General features: G+C 35.4%; 1 protein-coding gene across 1 annotated transcript; it reads right to left on the bottom strand.

Moving 5' to 3' along the window:
• Positions 1-6,450: 6,450 nt before the first annotated feature.
• On the bottom strand, positions 6,451-25,097 carry LOC120219074 (peptidyl-prolyl cis-trans isomerase CYP59-like). The gene is given in 17 exon segments (XM_039215917.1): positions 6,451-6,842; positions 6,845-7,149; positions 7,239-7,368; positions 9,152-9,175; positions 9,178-9,256; positions 12,392-12,432; positions 19,833-19,888; positions 19,970-20,016; positions 21,764-21,841; positions 21,925-22,047; positions 22,864-22,959; positions 23,073-23,171; positions 24,046-24,096; positions 24,381-24,498; positions 24,681-24,699; positions 24,702-24,784; positions 24,876-25,097. Coding segments are annotated over 17 exon segments (1,767 nt in total). The 5' UTR covers positions 24,974-25,097; the 3' UTR covers positions 6,451-6,522.
• Positions 25,098-25,578: the final 481 nt, after the last annotated feature.

The following is a 25,578-nucleotide window of genomic DNA, read 5'->3' as shown; positions in this document are numbered from 1 at the left end:
ATTCCTTTATAATAATATTTCAGGTCGGCTACATGCCTACATATAAATCAATTTATGAGTTAAGTTCCAAACAATAATTTTAAATATATATATATATATATATTATAATGGGTTGAATATGGATATTGATTGGATTTGTATATAAACTTTTAAATGTATCATTTAAAATCAAATTAAGAATTTATTATTAATAACATAATTCTTTTTAATTGGTAAAATTTTAAAACTTATTCTATATTGTATTGTTGATTCGAATCTTAATATTTACTTTGAAAATTCAACATATTCACTTAATTAAAATTTTTTGAAAATAAATAAATAAAAGCATTCACTTTTATTAATAGTTGGGTTCCTAATGTTTACTCTTTTGTCAATTCTGGGTGGGCCAAAATTCTAACATAAATTCTATTCCATTCTGATTTCTGAAGCCCATGAAAGGTATCAGCCAATGTCAACGGCATTATCGCCATCTCTATCTAAATATTTTTTTTTATTATCGTCGTAAAAAATGCTAGTTTATTTTATGCTCTTTTATTGCATCCAAGTATTATGATCCAAACCTTAATGTCTCTTTCTATTAATAGTTTAACTAGGTATCCAATAAAACATATCCACGTGAACGTCAAATTCTCAAAAGGATATAATGTACGTTTTTTTATTATTATTAGCGAAGAGACATTAAAGTTTGAGCATATTACACACATGCGTCGGAAATATGGTAATCCCATTCGCATCCTCAGATAAGATATAATTTTTAAAATAAAAGGTTAAAAGTTTTCAATTTACACGTCATTTTTTCCTTAGATTATAAGCTTAATATTTATTAAGAATAAAAGTCTTCTTCCTCTCCTCTAGATAAAAAAATGATCTTAAAAAAACTCCATTAGTTTCAATAAAAAAATATAGCCTTCTCCATGAAAAATTTTACTATGCAACCTAATTTAAGTTTTAAAAAACGGCAATATTAGGGAACAACAAAAAATGAATTATCAAAGATTCCGTTTCTACCAAACTGAGGGGGTTAATATTAATATGTCTGATAGTATCAATATTTCTCTATGTAATTATTAGAGTATTGATTAACCGATCTTTTGTCTTGTAAGTATGGTGTACATATGATTTTTGTGATCGGTTATTTTTGTAGCAGTTCTTGATTCGTTAGGTAATAAAATTGAATTATCCAAAAAAATGAGATAAAAATCATAATACTTTTATTAACATTTACGGTTACAAAAAAATGTTACGGAGAATGTAATATTTTTTTGTTGAATTGAATATATTTTTACCAACCCAACCTAAAATGTTATGATTTTTATTATATTTTTTATTACACGTAAAATTATCATTTTTTAACCTTAAATTAAATTGTCGCTTCTTAGACTTCCTCTTTCTCTACGCTTAACTTGTCATAATTAGATCATGAAGTAAGTGGCTTTCGTGATAAATAAATTATTGTTATTCTTTGAGGATATGGGTTTGAGTATCATAAATATTAGAAATTTGAGCATTCAATATCGAGAAATTGAGAGTTATCTTTAAATATATAGTGTATTGTACTTATTATATATTATTAATAATAATAAAACCTTATCATAAAATCGGCCGTCCTGTTACCTTCTCCACGTGTATGCTATATGTTCACTTCCAATTCATTCTCCACCCATCGTTTGGTGAGTGCACTCGAATCCTGCTTTGTAGCGTTGGATTTTTATCACCACTAAAATGTTGAAGTGTAGGGGAATGATAAGTTTGTATTTAATTTCATTAAAAATATTATAAAAAGTAACTAATGCGTTCTTTATATTATTATACGGAATTTAGAATAGCATCCATAGAATAACTAAAAAAGAAAAGGAATCTTTACTTAATTGATCCAATTGTTGTAGGGATGGCCAAGTTGGGTTTGCTAGGATTGTCTTTCCACGACAAAAATATATATTACTTATATTATATACTTTTAAAAGGATACTTTTGTTGTACAACAGTTTTAATATATGATTAATTGATATTATCAAAAATATTAATATTTTTTAACATTTCCTATAAATTGATACTTAAAACATTATTTTTTTTATTGTAAATTACAGAATTTTGATGAAAGTGAAAATTGAGAGAATCTTTCAAAATTTCATAATATATAAAAAGAGTAACTATATATTGATCACGTAACCATTAATTTTTTATTTTAGTCACTTAATTTCAAAACCTTACAAAATGACCACTAAAATTAGATTCCATTTACATTTTAATCACTTAAATTGTAAATTCCGTTAGTGTGACACACCCCAAATTTCTATCCGATCTAATAACATACATTATTAATCAACCGACCTGTAGGAAATAATGATTGATTTGACGTGGGCAATTATAGCATAAGCATCTAATTTAAATGGAGTCATCAACTTTGAAGATGCCCCAATTCCAATGTCCTTTTCATATCGCCTACGCTCAATGGCTCTTCACACCATCCAAATTCCATTGGTGGCTTGAACATATAAATAATTTAAATGTTTCATGTATTGGGACAAATAATGTAACTTATATTTGTTCCAACACCTGTTTCCATTTGTGCGACATAAAATGGATATTTAGTTCACTCGCGCAACATAATATGTTTGTTTTCAAGTCCTGTTATAGTAAGTCTGGCATAATTGGAAGTTTCCTTGTATATCATTCTAGATTCTACTTCACAAATCAAAACCGTGTGGGGTTACTCGTTTTCTAAATCTTCTTGCAACTACAGAAGGAAGGTATGCATGGATGATATGTATCCGATTTGTTTAAAAATATGGATGGTGGGGTAACAGATTGGGGGTGAAGTTGGATGCGAATCACGGTTGTCCTAGTGGAATGAAGATGGTGGCCACTTGGATATCATTACTCCTTTCTTCCAAAAACAGAAGATATCATTATTCCTACTCCACGTTTCGGAAATATGTTGGGCATATTCTTGTTATGATGCCAAATATGAAGAATATTCATTGCCACAATCATGTGTAGTGGGTTTCCCACCCCTTTGTTAATACCCTAATCAAAACCCATTGCAAGATCTCCCCCTCTCATTTTCGCCCATCATTTCCGAATATTTATCCCCTAACTTGTTAGCAACTCGAGTGATAAGATTTAAACGATAATAATAAAGAAATTTACTCACTTAACTTTATTCTCTCTCTTATTCCACTCACCGTACTTTTATTTTTTTTTTCAATTTACTTACTAAACTTTGAAATGGTGGTGGGGTGTGTTGGTTCCCGGAGCCGGTGACGAGGCCAATGATGGGCCCAGAGCCATGACATTCTAGATTGGGAGGACGGGCAGAGATCGAGTGGAGACTTCTACGAAGTGATATTGTGTTTTCCGACAGCTTCTTTAAGGGTCTGTAACAGCAAAGCTTTCTGCACCAACTTGACAAGTTTAGTGTAATGCGAGTCCAACAAAAAATGAATCAACCCGCTTGTTTCTTTTCTCTATTGATAGTTTAGATTCTCGGTTGAACATTATGAATTTGGGATTGTAATTTGTGGTTAGGATTTAGGAGATTTAAATTTTTTATTTTATTTTAAAAATTACATGAATAATTAAATTTAATAAATATACATATAACCATTATATATTAATAAAATAAGCCACATCATCCGACTGTTAAAGAAAAAACGGTCGAGTGACCTTAAAAATTCAATCTATAAAATTCAATGAGTAAATTGAAAAAAAAATTAAAATACGATAAATGAAATAAGAAAAGAGTAGAGTTGTATAAGTAAATTTGTAATCTACCCAAACAATAATCACAAGCATGCTCCTTTGTATGTAAAATGGCCTGTAAAATCATTTCAAGGTAATTCACAGAAGAGGAAGAAGAAGTAGAAGACGCGTATCATATTCCTTGTCTATCAGGAGTAGGGTTCTTTTCTTGATAAGCAATGAGTAGAGAAAAATATAGGAAGAACATCGCAAGCATCCAAAATCTCACGTGAAATGATCAATGATAAACTACCGGACCAAAATAAAAATAAAAATTTAAACCACAAATCTTATAATGGTGGGGTCCATTCCACAACCATTGTCTGTATAGGTAAATGAATGGAAAAGGCATATTTCTAGCAATATTTACTGAGTGGACAACGTGTCAGCACTCCATCCTTTTACGTTATACTACAAATCTACATGGTTAGGGTGTTTTGTTCACCATATAAAATTTGCTTTTTACAATTAATATTATTAAAATGTAACTTGAAATTTTAATTTATTTCATTTTGCACCCTCTAAATTGATGTCATGGTTTCTTTCCCGACATAAATATAGATTACAATATTTGATTCTAATAATATAAAATTATTTAAGTATATTTTACCAAATTATCTTTACATTATATAAACCAACGTTTATAAGAGGTCAATACATAAATTACTATGAGAGGAACAAGGAGAAGAATCTCTTTTTTAGAATTTCCCAACTCTTTCACTCTCTATCTAATAATCTTTCTTCATCTCATCTACATCACAATCGTCATCTAATGGTTAAAAATCTATCGACAGTGAATCTCCTCTCTAACTAGGTGTGAAATGTCAACAGTCAACAAACCCCATTTATTTTATCAATGTTTTTTTCTTAAAAAAAATACATGTCGTATTAACGCCCAACCCGAATATGTCACTGCTTCATCTGCAAACTTTAGGTGCACCAAGACAGTTAAGAGCCTACGTCTGCAATCAAAGAATATAACAGAGTCGCCATATGAAAGCACTTGCAGTTCCATATGAGCATAACAGCCTTATTAGGACTTTAATCGTGTGTAGGATTAATCCATCCTCAAAATAATACAGGTTGTGAGTCTGTGACTGTAAGTGGATGACTATTTTGCCATTTTCATACAAGACATTCACATCGGCATCACTTCTTCCAACACATTGCAGCAGAGCAGAGTAATCCCATTCTGCATGTTGTATTTCTACAGCAGCTTACAAGTTGCAATTGACATGATAACCAGATTCTCTGGGTGTCTTTTCCATTCTAAGAAAGGTATTACTTTCTTCAACAGCCTCTTCTCATCAAACTTTACCTCCCTCATCCTCCTTTACTAACATGGCTTCAATCTTCCAATACCAGCAGGAAAGCTTCACCCTTTAGGTCTTGCATCTATTAAAGCCTAAGCCCATTTTGCTCATTTCCAAAACCATAACTATTTTTTCTACTTGCACCCTAGTACTAACAAGAGCTTTATCTACCTCCAGCGCACACTGCTACTGTACACTTCTTTTATGGGCCGAATAAGTCTTATCAAATGTTAATAATTTATTTATCTACGGTTTATATATAAAAACTTAAAATAAAGTTCGAAACGTGGAGACGACATTATCCAAGTTTTATTGATTAGAGAGAGCTGTCTAACATAAACCTAAACCAGAAGCAAATCCTAACTGGCAAGAAGGAACGATTATTTGTAGCTGAAACCTGGAAGGATCTCGTTTCTTAATTACTTGACTAACCAGAAAGAAATGTTGAAATGAACCTGGCTGCATTACAAGAATCAGGATAACTGAACCCTGCAAATAAAAAATTTATATTTTATTCCAATTAGTTGTACACCTTTAAAATTGTGTTTGTAACAATTTAATAACTACGACTTATACCTTTTTAAATAAAATATTTTCATTTAATTATATTGTAAATATAATAAAACCTGATATATTTTATATAAAATCCTTTCATCCACGTGGCTAAAGATCTAATGTCGTTTATGTTTATTTGCTTAGAAGAAACTACACAATTTTACCACACCACCAGACATGGTTGCTCATTTTGTTATAGTTGATCCTAATGACTTGCTCATTTATGTTTATTGTACATATGAATATATACTTTAGAGATAAACCAATCTTTTTTTTTTAGTTTTACTGTCCTTCCACTTAGTCAAGACCATATTAGTCAGTCATTTGCAAACTCAATAAATTCTAAAGTAATTTTTTTTATATATGAAAAAATATGTTTATTTAAATCTTCAAATTTAAAATCTAAAACCATTATCTTAAAACCCCAAATATTAAAATTTAAACTCTATATCTAAACCTTTAAATTCTAAATCCTAAAACCTAAACATAAACTTAAAACTCCATGCAAGACAGATGCCGCTAAAATAAATAGATTTGTGTAAATTAAAATAGATAAAAGGCATTGATAATTTGGTGTTCCACGTTTAAAGAGAAAAAAAAAGTTATTCTCCTCTTTCTCTTTCCTAACCGAAATCTTCTCTCTATAAAAAAAGTGGAAGAAATGAAGAGTACTAGCAATCAGTAGTAAAACTAGGAAAGTATCAAATATAGTTAAAAATGCAAACGAAATAGTAAGAATCCAAAAGAAGCTAACGATGAGACAATACCAGTCACCGGCCACCTTAGCAAAGGTCATAATTTAAGCTTTACTTGATTCATATGTATATGGTAATTGATTGTTCACTTTCCCAAAAGAAAAAAAGCGATACCACGCCTATCGGCTACTCCATTTTGCTGCATTTCATGTATCATTCTATCTCTTCTTATCACCTCGGTGTCTTCTATCCCTGTCGTGATCATCATCACTTTCTGTTCTCCGGTGCCTATCCATCCGTTCTTCCCTCCTATCTTTATAGCCATGGTCATTTGCACCACTTCTTCTGTGACTCGACTCATTCCTGTCTCCTCTGTTACTGACTGCATTTTTCTTAGAATAATCTCTTTCGTCCTTCTTGTCTCCATAGATATTATCATCCTCACTCCTCCTGGGATCATCATGTCTCCTATTTGGACTATCGTTGTCATCATATCTCTTTCTGCCACCTGCATCACCTCTCTGGTCATCACGACAATATCTGAACTACTCTTTCCGTGACTGCGCTCATCTCTTCCTCTTTGTCTGTCTACATGCCTTTCTCCATCAATTTGATCTCTAAGATGTTTTTCATCTCTCCTCCCACCAGATCGACTCATATCTGCTCTGTGATCTCTACTTCGGCTTCTCTGCTTATCCCTATCATTGAATTCTTTCCCCTCCATGGCATCAGAAGTATTCCTGTTTGTTTTGTATCTGCGTTCATTGCTATCAAAATCATGGGCACGATGCCTTTTTCCTCCCCGGGGACTCTCTGGAGTGTCTCCATCAAATACCATCTCATACCTATTACAATCATGGCATTGTCAATGGAAAGGAAAGAAAGAAATAGGGTCTAGAAGGAATGCACATAAAAGCATCCAAATTCGCAAAACCTTGAGCTATTATCTCCACCATGCTGAGGATTTTCATCCTTCAAAATATATTTAGAAGGCTGGGTTGCTGGTCCCCCAGTACAATCCTTAGCAACGTGATCAAGAGCGCCACATTTAAAACAACCTCCTCCTACGCCCAAAATATACAAAACATGTTAATGTGCTAAGAGCTACTGCAAAAATTAAATGCATAAAAGAACATGATATCCAGAAACAGAGATTCAGATGAAGGAACTAGAAAACATGAAAGAAGCAGCAATGAACCTAACTTCTAAGAGATGTGCATACTTACAAATGTTCTGTAATCAAATATCAACTATCATTTATGTAACTCTTGTTTATTAATGGTTATTAAGGCACTCTTTTCCATTCCTAGATCAGCTAATGTTGAGGCTGACAGCTTAGCTAAGGCCGGTATCGGTTAGTTCTCGTGTGTATGGATTCTTTCAGCATTTGGGTTTATTATTGTAAGGGAGAGTTCTGTTGTTAAACATTATGTAACTCTTGTTTATTAATGGTTATTAAGGCACTCTTTTCCTCCTTCCGCTGACTAAGGAACATTTTTTTGTTCCATTAATCATGAAGGGGTTTTTTAACGAGGCCTATCTTCTTATCAAAAAAAAAAAATATCAACTATCATTAAACAAATAATGGAAACAATCTTCAGCCCAATCTTTAGAGGATTTCTCAAAAGAAAACAAACAGAATCAGACAATGGCAGCAGAAATACCCCCACCCAGCTTATCTTTTACAAGTTTCCTATCCTTCCATATTCATCACTGCAAGATTCTTTTTTCTGACTTTTTCCCTTCAGTTTCAAGCCGAAAAGATTTCTATAAGTGCGAGTTGAGAACCTATATGCACTGATTCATGCAGTTTAAGTCCAGTTACAGTTACTTTCGGGCAACTAAAAGTTAATTCAGACTGAATTCCCATACGGATTTAAGCTCTTAATATTAATAATTGTTACATATTATTGTCAAAGACAAAAAACTGTTTTTTTCCCCAATAAGCTTGAAGCCTAAGAGGGGAGAGAGAGAGACTTCAATGATGAGCTTTTCTTGCGAGTTACTTTCATTGGGAACTATTATCGTAACTCGAGACCTTTGATTTTGTTGGCAGCAGAAGCAACTATACTAAAGAGAGGAGAGAAACAGAAGACAGCAGAGGCAAAGAAGAAGAACAAATAAGAAGTGTCAGTGGAGAAGCAAAGGTGGTCAAATAATTTTTCACTTTCTTTTTGATCTACTAGATATATTTTATTTATGTTTCCATTAATTATTGTTGATTAGGAAATTAGGCACTGATTAGCTTAAATATTTTTCAGTTTAATTATCCAAAATGTTCGATGCTTTCCAACTTGCAAGTATGTTGTCTCATCAAGCAAGGACCCACTTTTAACCACTCAAATGCCAGCAGACAAGACTAAACAAAGATGTCAATTTCCATTTGTTTCAATTAGTTCAGCCTAACACACGGTGGGATCAATTGAATCAAATCAGAGGATAAAGGCTTAGCTGCATATGCTGCAAATATTTTAAGGATTTTTCTGTTTGGTTTCAAGTCTACCAGTTCAAGGTAATTAAGCACTTTTCTGATGCCATCTTTTGCATTCAACCTTCCCATCCTCCATGAATCAATAGAATCCATCCATTTAAGAACTTGATCATCAAAGTTGCAATATTTTCCATATACTGACTCTAAACAAACTAAGAAGTCAGGTTGTACTCTGTACCAGAGCCACTCAAACAGGTTCTAACTTTCCATAACAAATATTATATCTGTGCATCAAATCACAAGATGGGTGCCAAGCATTGACGATGGGAAGGATAGTTCAAAAGGTATGACTAGGATCTCAAGCACGTAACCTTACACCACTGCGAGCAACATGTCTATTTTAGCAGTAAAATTACCTTTACCCTTTTGTTGATCTTGCGCCTGTATTGAGACCAAAGTTTTGAAACACTTTGACTAAAATCCACATGTATCCTTCTGTCGTCGATCAATGCATTATCCATCTACAATAAAAAATTCAGTCAACAACAAACTTACCATGCCCATATCAAAGAAAAGTGAAGAAAAAATAAATATTTGATTCACACACACATATGTTCTCTATTTGAAAGTGCACCAGCCATTTTAGAATCTTGATTTCTAAAAGAACTTGCTTGCAAGTTTTCCAAAGAGATAAAGTGTGCATTTTATATACTTTTGGCATATAAGTTAATATCATATTAATTTTGTATTTTTAGCATGTATGACGTAACCCTTACGTTTGATAAATTAAGAAAGTAGATCTGAGTATTGAGACTTTCCATTTTGTTCTCTCTTCTCCCTTACTATATTTCTGACCTTTCCTTCTATACCCTCTATGTCCGTCTAAACTCCCATCAGTGTTTCTCAATTCTCTTTTTTCTCTCATCCTCTTTCATGTGCCACATCTGCGCATCAAAAAGCTAAGGCTATCTTTTCTTGGAACTAAAGTAGTCCTTTTAGTCCAAAAGAAAGAATAATTGATAGTTAACCACATCATATTAATAAATTATTTGTAATCTAAGAGTTTTTTTTTTTTGATAAGAATTACAGGCCTCGTTAAAAACCCCCTTCTTGATTAAAGGATCTTTTAGAGAAGCTCCTTAATCAGCGGAAGAAGGAAAAGAGTGCCTTGGGATTTTATTGATCATAACCAAAGTACATAAGATACAACCATAAGACGAGCAAACAAAACCTTAAAAATAACAGAACGAAAAAAAACAAATTCCCCTATACGACCAGCCCTCCCATACCCAACAACGAAACTATCACAGCCCCCAACAATCTCAATAAACCAACAACCCTACTAAAAATCTCTAAGGCTATTTAAAATATTCATCCAATCCCCTGCTTAGCTAAGGTGTCAGCCTCACAATTACAACTCCTCGGAATATGTCTAACAATGATCTCCCTGTCCAAAATTAAGGAAACAATTTTCTGAACCAACGAACTAACAAAACGAGGAGATGATGTCGGCAGCAAGATCCAATCCACCACTGATTTACAATCACTTTCTATAATTAACCTTCCTTTCATCGCCCATTCCGACGAGAGAAAAAAGTCAATTCCTTTCTCAATGGCTTTCAACTCTACAGTGGGAGGAAGACCGGACCAACGGCGTACGAAAGACCCAAGAATTTTACTTTCTGAGTCTCTTAAAATACCCCCAATTCCCCCCAGCATCCCGTCCCCTCTAACTGCCCCATCAACGTTGACTTTAAAGAAATGAAGAGGAAGAGGAAGCAGCCCTGAACCTTCTTCCTTTTCGGTTCACTAGTATAATGCTTATCAGCAAGTGTAGGACCCCTACTAGTGAATCAACCGGAATAATAACGTTCTGGTTTTTAGCTAAGAACCATTAGCCAATCTAAATCTGCATATGAAGAAAAGCGAAGGAATGTCCAATTCCAATCATCAAAACCACCGAGTTTCTTGCCTTCCAAACAGACCATAGAACTACCCCGGTATAAAGCTCCAAATAATTGACTTCGGCCTCATGTCCGACCAAGAACACAGCACAGATGGGTCTTTAGGCAAGACTGACGAAATTCCCATAACCTCCAGAAACTGCTCCATAGATCCCAAACAACCAAACACGATATGAACAAATGCTGAATTGTTTCCTCCTGTTTAGCACAAAACGAACAAGCGACCTCCTCCAAATTCACACCTCTTCTTATTAACTCTGTTTTAACTGCCAATCTTTGATGAGAAACCTGCCAGAGAAAATTTTCAACTCTTGGTGGAGCCAAACCTGCCCAAACGAACCTTTTCCAAATGGGACTACCCCTTGAATTAGACTACAAGCTTTAGCAGTGAACAGTCCATCTCCCTTCCCCGACCACGCCAGAAAATCATCACCCCGAATCAGACAGGCCAACATTTTCCAATAATGACATCAATCGAATCCAGAAATCCAACTCCCAATCACACAAACTTCTTCTCGTTTGAATGTTCCAAATCCATCTATTACTCAAGACACTGCCAAACTCTGTAACTTTTCCCCACTTGTTAGACAGAGCATAAATCCTTGGGAATTGATTCTTTAAAGAATCCTCATTTAGCCACACATCATGCCAAAATACAATCGACTTTCCATTGCCTACTTGAATCTTCGAGTGGAATCTTAAACCATTTCCAATTGCGTCGTCTGTCAAGTAATTCTTTGTAATACCCTTCCATATCCAAGAATCCGAAGGAGATACTACCTTTCTAATGTCTAAAGACAGCATACTCACATTATGTTTACTGCAAATCATATTCTTCCACAGTGAGTCTTTTTCATTTGCGAACTTCCATACCCATTTACCTAGAAGCACTCTGTTAGCAAAATTCAAATCCAAGATTCCCAGCCCTCCCTCCTCTAAGGGTTGACAGACCCTTTTCCAATTCACCCAGTGAATCCGACTTTTTGAAGAACTTTCCCCCCACAAAAAGTTTGCCATAATAGAGTTCAACTTCCTATAAACCTTACTCGGAATTCTAAAAATAGTTGTAATCTAAGAGTTGAGAGTTATTTTGGTAATATAAGCCTAGTTAGAGAAACCTCGAGTCCAATTAGATTACATCTTTGGTCTAGCAGCCACTAGAATATCTAAACCTAATATAAAACAGGTTTTATTACGCAAGTATAATAATTTTCACACGATGTAAATATTCTTTATACTCAATTCTTGCTTAGGTCATTGAAATTTAACACATGCTAGGTTACACAATGATGACAAGATGCCCATATTAGCATCCATGAAAGCATGTAACCCCCTCCCACCCCAAAAAATCCATCTAATACAAGATTTAATTTTAGACCTCAGAATTGAAGTCTCAAGTCCAATCAATAGGGTGTACTCTTGAGACAACATATAAACCCTTATTGACAAAAAGGAAGTTGAAACAAAATAAAATTAGTTTTCCTTCACAATTAAATTCCAGAAACCTGGATTTTTCAATGAAAAAACAACAATAATACTTATAATTCCTTAGGGAACCCTTGTCTTCTATAGATATTAGATTGATCAACAATAAGAAAATAGTTAATTGTGCGATAAATTCATATAATCTTTGAACATCAAGTAAGAAACATGCAATCCCGAAGAAAGGAAAGATCAATTTTAGGGTTATACCTTGAAATATGCTTGCTCAGAAGCCTCGTTGGTCTCAAATTCTGAAATGATAAAATACCATTGACAATATTATTTACCCAAGATAACAAAACATAAGTAATAGTAAGTGCTGATCAAAACAAAAAAAAGAGAGGAAGTTTTAATGGACTGCCTATGGTTTGACAAATCAAACACATCACGACCCATTGTTATCAGATAAAATATACTTCTAAAAGAGAATTTAACCTCGCCGTTCTTTGAGAATTGGGATACGTTTCTTTAACTATAATAACCTTAGGGAGTGGGAGAAAAAGGTGAGTATGACAGAAAAAGCAAAAAATAGACACAAGACCACATGAAAATAAAATTGAGGATAATTTTCTGCTTGCTGATTATGCAATGGAATTATATGAGACATTCTTGAAGCAGTCTAGGGCATTAGAAGAGTGCAATTTGGAGTTCAATAATTTCTTAATAAGAGTTAGGTTAAATAAGACAGATGAACAAACGACCTCCCAGTATCTTGCTAGTTTAAACCAATTTATTAGGGATGAGATGGGAGTAATTTTTCCGTCTAACCTGGAAGATAGTAAACAATATGCATTGATGGAAGAAAAAAAGGGCGTCACATTATGGTGCTAGGAGGCCTATGATTGGCAGAACCAGTGGCACTTCACAAAGCACTATTGATACTGCTTGGGGTCATCGAGTGATCAAACAGCCCTGATAAGTGGGGCAGCTCACAAGGCGATAAAGAGGGGGATGCAGCTCAGCTTGAAAGAAATGACAAGGGAAAAAGTGTTGTCAGATTTGGACAGTGAAAAGTACTGGATTGAGTGCTCCAAAATTAGGCAATGGGTCACAGAGAGGGCATAGTTTATCAATGTCCACTCAGAAGAATTAATCCTACTGAAGAAGGAGATTAGGTGCTACAGCCAATGAAAGGTATAACTTATCCTTCAATTGCTCAATTACTCAAAATAAAAATCTTAACAGCCCCTGTGTTTTAAAAGGCGTGAGGTGCTCCAAGGCGATTAGCTACCCGAGAGCCTCAATTTTTTGAGGCGCTTTGAGGCGAGAGATTCACGTACGCGAGGCGCTTAATTTTACAAAACATTTGTAAATATTTTATAACCATATCTCAAACACAAAACAACTTAATAAGCAAAAACACCAAGTAGCATAGGTATACTATATTTCCTCCCCGGATCAATTGCATCATCAGCGGAACCGGTAGCATCGTCGGTGGCCATTTTAGAAAAACAATCTAACTATCTAAATAAACATAGCAGCAATCTATAAAAACATAAAATACAATACATAGCAAAAAATACATAACAACAAAATGTATCGAAACAGAAAACTAACAAATTATATATTTATAAACAGAATTTATATGAAGAAAGGTCTCATCTGAGAGTGAGGCTGAAGAAGAAAGTTTAAGGTTGGTTGAACCGGTTACAACTAATTTAGGAAACATCTCAAGGGGGAGACAGTTGCACCGTTCTAGAAGAAAGGTCTCATCTGAGAGTGAGGTGCTGGAACTAGAAGTTGAGCAGTTGCAAAAGGTCTATAGCAGGTCGAGGGAAAGAGATATTGGTATGGAGATTTGTTGAACTTTACGAATGAATAGATGGCACCAAGGTTGGAAGAGGAAGTTGGATGTGGACTCCAGCACTGCAAAACAGATTTGTTTTTTCAACAGAGCTCATTGCTGATGGAGTCTTCTTCCTAGCTTTGTTAATGGTCTTGGGGATGGGACCGTAGAGCGGGAGATTGAAGGTTACTGTTCTGAAGGTGAATGCTTAAGACCCAAATCTGGTTTGTTAATTAGAAGGAAGAGGAGGGAGGTTAGTAAGCTTTTGGGAGTATCTTTTAAGGAAGGGAAAGAAGCATTTTTGGAAAAAATCATAGCTCTAGAGAAAGGCTTGATTGGGATTAATCAAGGTTTGGTTGATTGAGGGTTTTGTTTGTACCTTGTTCCCTTTATGAAGATGTCAAAGTTAGTATATGTTCATGGAATGTTAGGGTCTGGGGAAAAATGAAAAAAAGAGGGCTGTTCAGAATTTAGTCACTAGCTTAAATCCTACTTTCCTTTGGTTGCAAGAAACTAAGACTGAAAAATTTAAGAGGTCTTTCTTTAGGAGAAGTGGGATTAATAAGCTTAAAGGAGTTTTGGAATCTCCTTCAGTTGGATCAGCGGGGGGCCTGTTGTGTTGTTGGGATGACAATATCTTTGAGTTGGAGAGTCAGTTTATTAGTAGGAGATTATAGCTACCTTTGGAAAATTCCGGAATAAAAACTTCAGTTGTGTTTCATCAATGTATACGGTCCAGCAGTGGAGGAAGAGAAAGCTGGTTTTTTTGAAGAATTAAGCAGTTTTCTTAGTGGACAGTTGGAGCAGAATCAGTTCGAGCAGGAATTTTCAGAGGAGGAAGTTTGGGATGTTGTGAAGTCTTGTGGAAGTAATAAAGCTCCGGGTCCTGATGGCTTTAATAGGGTTTTTTCAAGAGGTTTTGGCAGGTCCTTAAGGAAGATATTATGATTTTTTAGAAGTTTACTTGGGGAGGATGGGACATGAATAAATCACACTTTCTCATCTTATTCCGAAAATTTCAAACATTGGCGGTTTGGACGATTTTAGACCTATTAGCTAGTTGGTGGTTTGTACAAGATCCTCTCTAAATGTCTGTCAAGGAGACTTAGCTGCATTTCAGATTTGATCAGTCCATGTCAATTTGCTTTTATTCCCGGTCGACAAATCTTGGATTGTTCCTTATAGCCAATGAAGGATTGACTTTTGGAAGAAGAATGGTTTAAAGGATGTGTTTTTAAAGCTGATTTCAAGAAGGCATATGATACTCTTGACTGCCTATTTGTTCAGAATTATGAGGAAATGGGATTTGGTTCTAGATGGATAGGTGGATTTCGAAGTGCACTTCAGCAACTGTTTCAGTCTTGGTGAATGGGGGTTCCAACTGAGGAAATCCCAATGGCTAAGGGTCTTCGTCAGGCTGTTCTTTGTCTCGTTGTTGTTAATATAGTTGGGGAACTATTGAATTATTGATACTTAAAGCTGTTTCAGGGGTCGCTTTTCGAGTTTGATGATTAGAAATGAGGAAGAATTTTAATTTAACACGTCTACAATTTGCTGACGACCTTATAATTTTCTGTGGCGTCGAAAAAACAGATCTTGAATGTGAGAGGGGTGCTTCGAGTGTTGAGATATTTCTGGACTTCAGTTGAAGAAGTGCAAATTGTTGGGGTGAATTTAAGGGAAGAGGAAATTAAGGATTGGGCAGCTACGATTGGATGTTCAGTGGGTTATTTTCCCTCTGAATATTTGGGACTCCCTCTTGGTCCACACAGGAACTCTAACATTCTGTGGGATCCAGTGGTTCAAAGCTTCAATAAGAGGTTAGCAGGCTGGAAAGGCTCTTCTTTGTCACTGCGGGCAGGCTGGTTTTGATTAAATCAGTCCTATGTTCACTTCCTATATACTATTGTCATATTTAAGGTTCCAGCTTCAGTATACAAGACCCTAAACTCTATTATGTCAAATTTTTTATGGGGTGGAGGAGGTGGGAGGAAGAAAATCCATTGGGTAAGCTGGTCCAGCGTTTGTAAACCAAAAATTGAAGGAGGCTTGGGAGTTCCTAATATAAATACGATGAATAGGGCTTTATTGGAAAAGTGGGCTTGGAGGTTTGCTATTGAGAGGAAGGCGATTTGGAGGGAAATGATTTGCACTAAATACAAAATGGATTCTTCATTGATGCAGCTTGATAGTAAGGTTTCTCCTAAATTTTCTTGGATATGGAGATCTTTGGTGATAATCATTTTAAAGCTGATTCGATGGGCTGTAGTATCAGGAGCAATTATAGCTACAAAATTGGCAATGGGAAGAATATTCGGTTTTGGCAAGACAATTGGGCATTGGATCATCCTTTGATGGTCATGTTCCCTAGACTATTCTCTATTGCAGTGAACAAAACTGGAAGATTATTTCAGTTTGGGGATTACAGTTCTGGGGGCTGGTTTTGGAACGTCCAGTTGAGAAGGGAGTTGAATGACTGGGAATTGAACAATGGTCAACTTGATGGCTGTTATTTCAGATTTTTCTGTTTCTACTGATGCTGTTGATGGACTGTTGTGGAAGGGGAATGGAGAAGGGGTTTTCAATGTTAAATCATGTGACAATCTATATTATTGGGTATTTCTGATTTGGAGGAAGCTAATTTTGGAAATCTATTGTTTGGAGGGGCTTGCTGCCTCCAAGAGTAGAGACTTTTCTTTGGCAAGTTATCTTAAAGAAGCTGGCAGTGAAGAGCTCTGGTTAAGAGAGGTGTTCAGGGCATAAATGATTCTATGTGTCCTTTTTGTAATCTAGAAGAGAGTCTTCATCTCATCTATTTTTTTCCTGTTCGGTTGTTTGGCCAATATGGACTAAATTCATGGGTTACTGGAATTTTCAGTCTGTTTTTCATGAAGATGCAAAAAAATTCTAGTAGCATGGACTAACTTAAAGACCACTCTCTGATGTGGTCATTTATCCCTGGAGTGGTCTTATGGACAATATGGAAAACTAGGAATTATATAGTGTTTGAAGGAGGGAAGTTTGATCGAGCAGAAATATTCTATCTAGCTAGGTGCAGGCTTGCTTCATGGTTTCTAGCTAGGGAAACTCAGATTTCTATTTCAAGGATGCTTATTGCCGACCCGTCCTTAGTGGATTCTTGCTCGTCTCATACTAATCGGATTTCAACTAAGGTTCCTTGGTCCCCTCCTCCAAAGGGTTTTATTAAACTTAATGTGGATGCGGCTACTTTTAGTGATTGGAAGAGGAGTGGTTTAGGTGGTGTTCTGAAAGATAGTTCTGGTTCGATTCTTGGCTCCTTCAAAGACCCTGCTGGTCCGGGACCTCCAACTTTGATGGAATTGAAAGCTATCCTAAAGGGGTTATTTTAGTATGAATCTATTCGCCACAGATTTAAAGAGAGATTGATTATCGAGAGTGATAGTAAGGTGGCAATTGGTTGGGTCAAGGATGTTGGTTCTTGTCTGTCGTTATGTTCAAGTTGTTAAGGAAATTATTCAAAAGCTTAGTGTTTATGAAGGTCTTATTAGATGGGTTAGTAGAACAGCCAATATAGAGGCGGATGTTCTAGCTAAGGCTGGTATTGGTTGAGTATTATGTTCTGTTAAGGGCTGGTTCTTTTTGGCTTTTTATCTCTGGAGGGAGATTAGACTTTGTATTACTTTGTAATGTTTTTAAGATTAATGAACTCCTAGGGCACTCTTTTCCTCCTTCCGCTGATTAAGGAACTATTTTCAAGTTCCGTTAATCATGAAGGGGGTTTTTAGTGAGGCCTACTATTCCTATCAAAAAAAAAAGTGTATGAAGTAAAAACATATTAGCAATAGACTGAAAACAGAAAACTAACAGATTATATATCTATAAACTAACAGATTAGCAATATAAACAGTAAGCTTTTTTTTTTGGAAAAGCATAAAAAACAGATTATAACTAACAAATTAGCAATAAAAACAGAGTAAACTAACATATTATAACTAACAGATTAAAAACAGAAAACTATAAACAGAATCTATAAATTAAACAGAATGCATATTGAGCAGGATTATCTATAAACAAATTACATATTTACATTGTGCTTAAAAGCCTAAAATGAGTAAATTCTATATTTCTATGAACAGATTATCTAAACAAATACCTTAATGGCGAAAACCTTAATGATTATATATCTAAATTCTAAACAGATTACCTAACAATTAAACATATTATAGATAAACAATTAAACAGATTACCTTAACAAAATAACAAGTAAGCAGATCACCTTAACAATGAAGCGGATTATATATATACAGCCGTGATAACCGATAAAGAAAGCTTGTGTCTTCCAATATATAAACAATTAAACAAATTACATTGAAGATGAAGCAATTAAACAAATTACAGTGAAGTAAATTAACCATGTAGGAGTGGAGGGGAAAAGAAAAGCAGATTGTACATACACTACAGTGATACAAATTTTAAAATTAAGACTTACCTTAATGGAGAAAATCGAGAAAGGAGATAGGAGAAACTGAGAAAGGAGTCTGCTTTCAACTTCAACGTAGAACAATCGTTGAATTAAGCATGAATGGAGGAGGGAGAGAAAATTTTAGGAGGGAAAAGAAGCTCCAGGGTATGCATCGGAGAAACTAGAGAGCTTGGATCATGATTTATGGACATACAGTAATTAAAAAATTGGACGTTAGAAGGTCAAGAGACAATTCAAAGTTCCAGGAATACATTAATGTAAGTAATTGGAATTTAAAAGGTCTGACTGTTGGAAGAAAATCGAGCCCAGACCCAAAATTTAAAAATGGGTCATTGTACGTGAATCGCTAAAAGCATCGCCTCGCCGCCTCCGACGACTGAATCGCCGCCTCATGTACTCGCCGCCGCCTTGGTGGTCGGAGGCTTTTTTCTAAACGCCTCGCCTAGCGCCTCAGGCGCGCTTTTTAAAACACAGAACAGCCCATTAACAGCAGGGACTAGTATGGGAATTTGATCGCAGTATGAGAATCAAATGTCAGTAAGTATCCAAATTTCTTACACATCAATTGCCTTAAGAAAGAACAACATGGTATAAAAGGGTCCAAAGGAAGGATATTGCTACCAAGTAGACAATTTATAATAATATTGGGAACAATCTTATACCATTAAGTGTATACCAAGTCTTAAATATATTATTTACACTCTCATTTTCCCCTTAAAAACCTAAGGGTATAAAAGTCTAAAAATAGTTTTATTTCAATTCTCAGACCTAACTATCTTCTCTATCAAAGAGGACCAATCTTTGCAATTGAATAAAATAAGACATTTAAGCCTTTTTATAATCTTCTTCCACTTTTATCTCACTTGATCTCAATGGCAACCACACATAAGAAGGCACAAGGCTGAGCTCTGCTTATATTATGAACTAGCAACTCAAAGATAGGTGGATGTTTAATCATGGAAATTTGCTAAGAAACCTAAGTGTTTGAGTTAAACACACATTATTTTCTCTATTGAAACATCGAAGAGTTAACCACTATTAATAAATTATCCAATGAGACTAAATAACCAAAATCCAAACTAACTACTTGGATCTGGCTTAATGTACTCTATTTTGCCATCTTATTCTATCTAGGTTCATCTTCAGTCTTCAAAACAGCATTGTCAACCAAAACAAAATCCACCTTCCACTCAAGTTTAGGACTAGAGATAGAGAACAAGCTTCCAAAAGCAATCTGTAAGAGTTTTCTTCAACAATATTTTAAGTTTTAAGTTGAGCAGAACTAAAAAGACTGTAGAGATAGAATATTATCTTAAAAACAAGATGAAGTCAAGCTTCTCATATAATAGGTTATAGATATTCTTGGATTAAAATAACAAAATTTTCAAGATTCCACTCACCAATGAAAGCATAGCATAAGCTGTCTCCAGTCTTGTAATCACGGATTACCTCGGCCCTGGCATATAATTGCAGTGAGAAACACATTGAAAACCACAAGAATCCCAATATTTCCAGCTATTAAGAATATTATACTCACGATACTACAGTTCCAAACCGCGAAAATATAGTATGCAAGTCCTCATCCTGCAGGTAAAAAAAAGGCAATCAAATGTACCTTGCATGAATCTGGTTTAAGCTCTATCTTGCGGGAAGGAAAGTTGTCAAAATTGATTAGAAAAGAGGTTTTTTCCTCTGATTAAAGCAAAGGAGCAAGCACGATAGGGTGCAAGGAGTAAAACAGCTGTAAAAATGAAAGCACCCTATTGTTCTCAGCCAACTTATCCTTCCTCGTCAGTCCTCTCTGATAAACTTCACCAATCAAAGTCTGGGCATTGTTCCTCTGAAGGGTTTCCGAGACTATTTGCATTATCGAATAACAAAAGGGGTAAAGTGGCAGATTTCAGGATGCACAGTAACTCAGGATGGGTGTGGGATATACAAGTAAGAAGGAATTTGGTGGATTGGGAGGTTGAGCAATGGTTGCAGCTATTAAGAAGGCACAATGTTTTATGACCAGGAGGGTAATGAGGGAGAGGAGGGTAATTGGGAGAGGCATGTTTGGGCAGGGGTTGCTCCTCCACGTGTAGAAGTTTTTTTTTGGCAAGTTGCACATCAAAGTGTAGCATTGAAGGAGGAGCTGTCGAAGAGAGGAGTGGCTGGGATTGAGGACCTTTTATGCCCGATGTGTGGGAAGGGGGAGGAGTCGTTCTCACATCTGTTTTTGCATTGTGAGGTGGTTTGGGCTTTGTGGTCTAGATTTTTGAGGGGCTGGAATGTTTCTTTTGTGGTTCCTAAGAAGGTAATTGACTTCTTAATTTTGTGGGATGAGTTAATTCCGAGATCTACTATTTGGAAATTCATTCCAAGGGCGGTGTTGTGGTCGGTTTGGAAATGTAGGAACGAGATTATTTTCCAGAAAGGGAAAGTGGATTTTGCACTGCTGTTCTTTCTTGCTAGATTTAGAACTGCTTCTTGGTTTGGGGCGAGATTCAAGGATATTAATATTCCTTTCGACTCTCTAGTTGGGGATTTAAAATTGGCAGACTCGATTGGAAGACAGAATCATAGGTGCGTTCCTACTTCTAGGTGGGTACCTCCGCCAGAAGGCTTCATTAAACTTAATGTTGATGGGGCAATGGTTAAGGGATGGGACAAAGGAATTGGAGGTCTGATTAGGGATGACAGAGGTTTGAAACTAGGAACATTCTCTGAAAAAATTGGAGGAGGTCCTCCTATTCTTGCAGAGTCGTTGGCGATCAAAAGAGGTTTTACTCTCATCGAGGAGTTGGGATCTTTTCCAACTCAGAGGATTATTTTGGAGTCAGACTCGACCACGGCCCTGAAGTGGATTAAAAATCCAGACTTACGTACCCCGTTGTTTCAGTCATTGGTAAGAGGCGTAGCTAATTATGTGGAAGGAAAGGGCATCATTTTAAGACATATTGTGAGAGCTGCTAACTGGGAAGCGGATGAGTTAGCAAAAGCTGGTATAGGATGATCTGTGGTTATGAGTTATTGTTTTTAGGCTGTGGTGTCCATTCAGTTTTTTAAGGAGTATGGTTTTAGTGCTGCAGTTTGTGTTTAGGTTGTTAAGTCTTATGTTTTAAGCAGACTATGGTTATGGATTGGTTGTATGTTATGTTCCAGATTAATATAATTCAGAGGCGCTCTTTTCCTCCTTCCTATGTCCTTCATGTTACTTATATAACATGTAGGATATGAAGGGGTTTTTTAATGAGGCCTATATTCTATCAAAATAATAATAATGAATTAAAAGAATGAATATATACACACATATGTTGCCCACAATGCATACAAAACAAGCACTCACTTCAGTAGCTGGATTCAATTTACAAACAAATAGAACATTGTCAGGAGGCTTAATTTCAGCATCAGGAATATCTCCTATCTGCAATGGAGATAAAGACAGTAATAAGATAAGGTCACATTCAAACAAAAAATAACACAATCATCATGCACGCAGGAACTTACACTTTCAAGTACAACTGCACTTGAATGGGCATCCTTTGCCCGAAGAACCTCCTCAAGTTCTGCAGCACCTAGTTGTTCATCCATGGGAACCCAATCATCTTCAAGCCGAACTTCATCATCAACCTAGATGCAAGTATATGACATGAAATTTGGCCCCTGATTATTTCTTAATACACAACATTAATTCAGAAACTCTAGTATCCATTAGAGCTCAGCAATGGACCAATGAGATCAGACATCCCCATCCCTCTACAGTCAAAATCTGGAGCCTCTTAGAGATGCATAATAATGCAGCAACCACAAAGTACCAACTTCAGCGTTCTCCCTTATTTACAGAAAATATACATATGTATAAAGGAATATACTAAAATCAAGAAAGGATATTTCAAAGGCTAAGTCATCTAAGGACAAGCAAAACTCTTAATTGAAGATACAAATACTCAGCCAAAACAGCTTAATCCCACAAACATTTGAAGAAGAAAAAAATACTGAATCAAGAAAGGATCTAGGGATAAGCAAAGCTGCAAAACTCTTAATCTCCTACATAGTTTTTTAATTTCTTCTCAAACCACAGGTGTTCTCTTAATGAACTTTGAATTGTTGGGGGGGGGGGGGAATCGATGCTCCTAAAGCAACTTACTCCTGAAATACTCGCTAAAAAGTTAGCAAATTCCTCGGCAATCTGAGACTGTTCAATTTCAGTGTATGATGTATCCCATATGCTTATAGTACTTTTCTACAACGTATAAAGTTAGAGACATTTTCCCTTCTTCAAATGATTAAAGATAAAGACATCTCACGGGAAACTGCATGTAACATAATTACTAGAGAAAATGGGTAAGCATCACAGAAAAAGAACTGACAATCTCAAAAGTGATATGCAGATCACTTGCCTGCTGAACATTTTAAAATACAAATAACATCTGAAAGAGTCCTTACCTCATCCTTTGGTTTTCCTTCAGGGGAAGCATCAGGAATCAACTCGGACAACTGGGAAGGATCATCAAAAGGATCCTCTAATATATGTGTTTTATTCTGTTCAATGTTCAATAGAGACAACTAATAAAAATGTTACAGAAAAAATTGAAACAAACTAACAAAATAGAACGAGACAGATGATCTGCAGCGCAGAATTTTTTATATGGAACAAGGTTATACCGGATATTTTTATATGGCCTGTTCTTGTCATCTACATAATCATTGATCCTGGTCAAAGTTTCAAATCCTTCAGCAACCTCCCCAAAGACCTGCAATGATAACTTTCTTTCAGGAATTGTAGGACAAACAAAAAAGTGAACTTACAATGTCAAAACAATAAGCTCTACAAAATAAACGATAAAAATTAATGATCGTATGCCTTGCACCATAAAAAACCTTATCACTCGTGACAAAAATGGCTCACATATTTCCTTTAGCAATTCACCATCAATGAGCAATGATATATGTTGCTAAGAAACAAGCGTGAAACAAGCTTATGTAGATGACATATGTTGCAATGTCTTAAACAGCCACATTAATATTTTTACAAGTATTTCCATGTATTTGGAGGGTCAGGACCACATATCAAAGTCCAATTTGAAGTGTTGGTTGTATGTTTGACATAAGTACACTAAAAGTTGAAGCAATAAAAAATAAGCAATCCAAAATAAATCACCAGGAACTCAAAAAAAAAGGAGAAAAAACTAAAGTACCAAAAACATGTCAGCATAACTCTTACAATCATAAAAATGGGGGATATGCAGGAATATTCCAGCTAGAAACCATAGAATATTCTAGTTGAAACTTGCAAATTGCACAGGAAAATAAATAGGTTTCATATTCTTCTGGTTATCATTTAAAGTTTCTAATAAACAAGCATCTGTTGCACAGGAAGCAATAGGAAATTCACATTCAACTCCTTCAGGCACATATCTCAAAACCGTACCTACAACTTAACCTAACTGTATAAACAAAGTAATAATTCTTACTGGGCTCTCGACTAAAATTGTTAAAAGATTGGAACGAAGAAAAATTCATAAACAGCAGTTTCACGAGTATATTTTAGAATAGCATCGAACCACAATAAGTAAAGTGGAGAAGGACACGAAATACTAAAAGCAGAGGATGTAACAAGAAACTTACTGTGTGCTTCCCGTCAAGATAGTCTAAATCATCACGAAGTGTAAAATAGAACTGGAAAACAGAAAAAGAAAAAAAAAAGATTTATAAGAAGAAACACAAGTGGTTTTCACAATGCCTAGAGCAGTAGAGCTACAAATAAACTAAGACCTGGCCTTATTCTCTGTAGAACATGAACAAGTTTTCTATCATAATAAGTTGATAACCGTAGAGCTACAAATAAACTAAGACCTGGCCTTATTCTCTGTAGAACATGAACAAGTTTTCTATCATAATAAGTTGATAACCTAAATAAAAGAGAATTGAGTAATTATTAATCAAGCAAAAGAACCCCACACCTGGGAAGCATTAAGATTCTCCCCAGCGCTAGCCATTGCAACAGTTCCTGTCTTGGAATGCTTTAAATCAAGATGAATCTCGTCACCGAAAAATCGAGCCTGATCACCATAAAGGAATCTGAAAGAATGAGCAAACAAGAAAAGAGTCAGTAATCTCAATGGTTACCACTCAACTAGAGAACCTAAATAGTCGGAAGATGTGGAAATACAATATTATAAAGAAACTAAACAGGAAATTGTGGCAAATTCAAGCTAAATCAGAAAGAATAGTAAAGAGCATATGTTTCATCTGCTTCTTACTTATACACAGAATCTCCACTGAGCCTGTCCCAGTAGGGTCCCCTGTTTGGGCAGTAAAATCCTTCTGCACCGTGTGAAATAGACACCCATTGTAATACTTAATCCTGCGCCCAAAAGAATTTAAATTTAGTTAAATGAAGAACCAGAGAATTATTATGGATTACAATGAAATTTGGAGAAATGAAAAAAAGTTACTTGCAAAGCTTCAAAAAGTTTTTGCTGGTCAAAGGACATTTGTCTGTGAACAAATCCACGACAATATCACCCAAGCTCGTCACTATTAAAATAGACATGGATCTAACACGTATTTACCAAGGATGAAGGAATATGGTGGAAAGGGGGCAAGGAAAGAACAGAAGCAAAGGAAACCTTCGACTTTGAGAGATCTCTAGTGTTTGAGGGGACAGAGCGGAGAGGAAATCGGCCTAGGCAATATATCTACTTTGAACTGGAGTCTGTAGCTGTCAAGACCCAAGCCTGCAGGCTCGGCCCGTATTCACTAGGGTCGGGTTTAATAAAGTTTTTTTAAAATTTTTATATTAAAAGTATACTTCATAAATAATTAGATTAGTTTATAGAAATAACGAACAAATAAACAGCTTTTTAAAAAAATTGGAGGTACAATGAAAATCACCTCGCCTGGGCTCCAATCACTGACTCGGTCCTGTGAGATTAAACACCCACTTCCTAATGGGTTTCCCCACAAAACCAAACAAAATAAAAATAAAAACCGAGATTATCATCAAATTCATAAAAATTAAATAAATCTAAAAATTACATGTAAACATGATAAAAATCTAAACCACTTCCAATGGGATGATTTTTTTCCTTCAAAATAGTGGGTTCCGTGACGGAGCGAGATAATTATTAAAACCTTGTCATTTTTAAACAGTTAGAT

This window comes from Hibiscus syriacus, unplaced genomic scaffold (genome assembly GCF_006381635.1).
Source record: "Hibiscus syriacus cultivar Baekdansim isolate YM2019G1 unplaced genomic scaffold, ASM638163v2 tig00110204_pilon, whole genome shotgun sequence".
NCBI classification, from domain to species: Eukaryota; Viridiplantae; Streptophyta; class Magnoliopsida; order Malvales; family Malvaceae; genus Hibiscus; species Hibiscus syriacus.
Note: the sequence above shows the minus strand (reverse complement) of the source record. Positions and strands in the feature narration are given on the sequence as shown.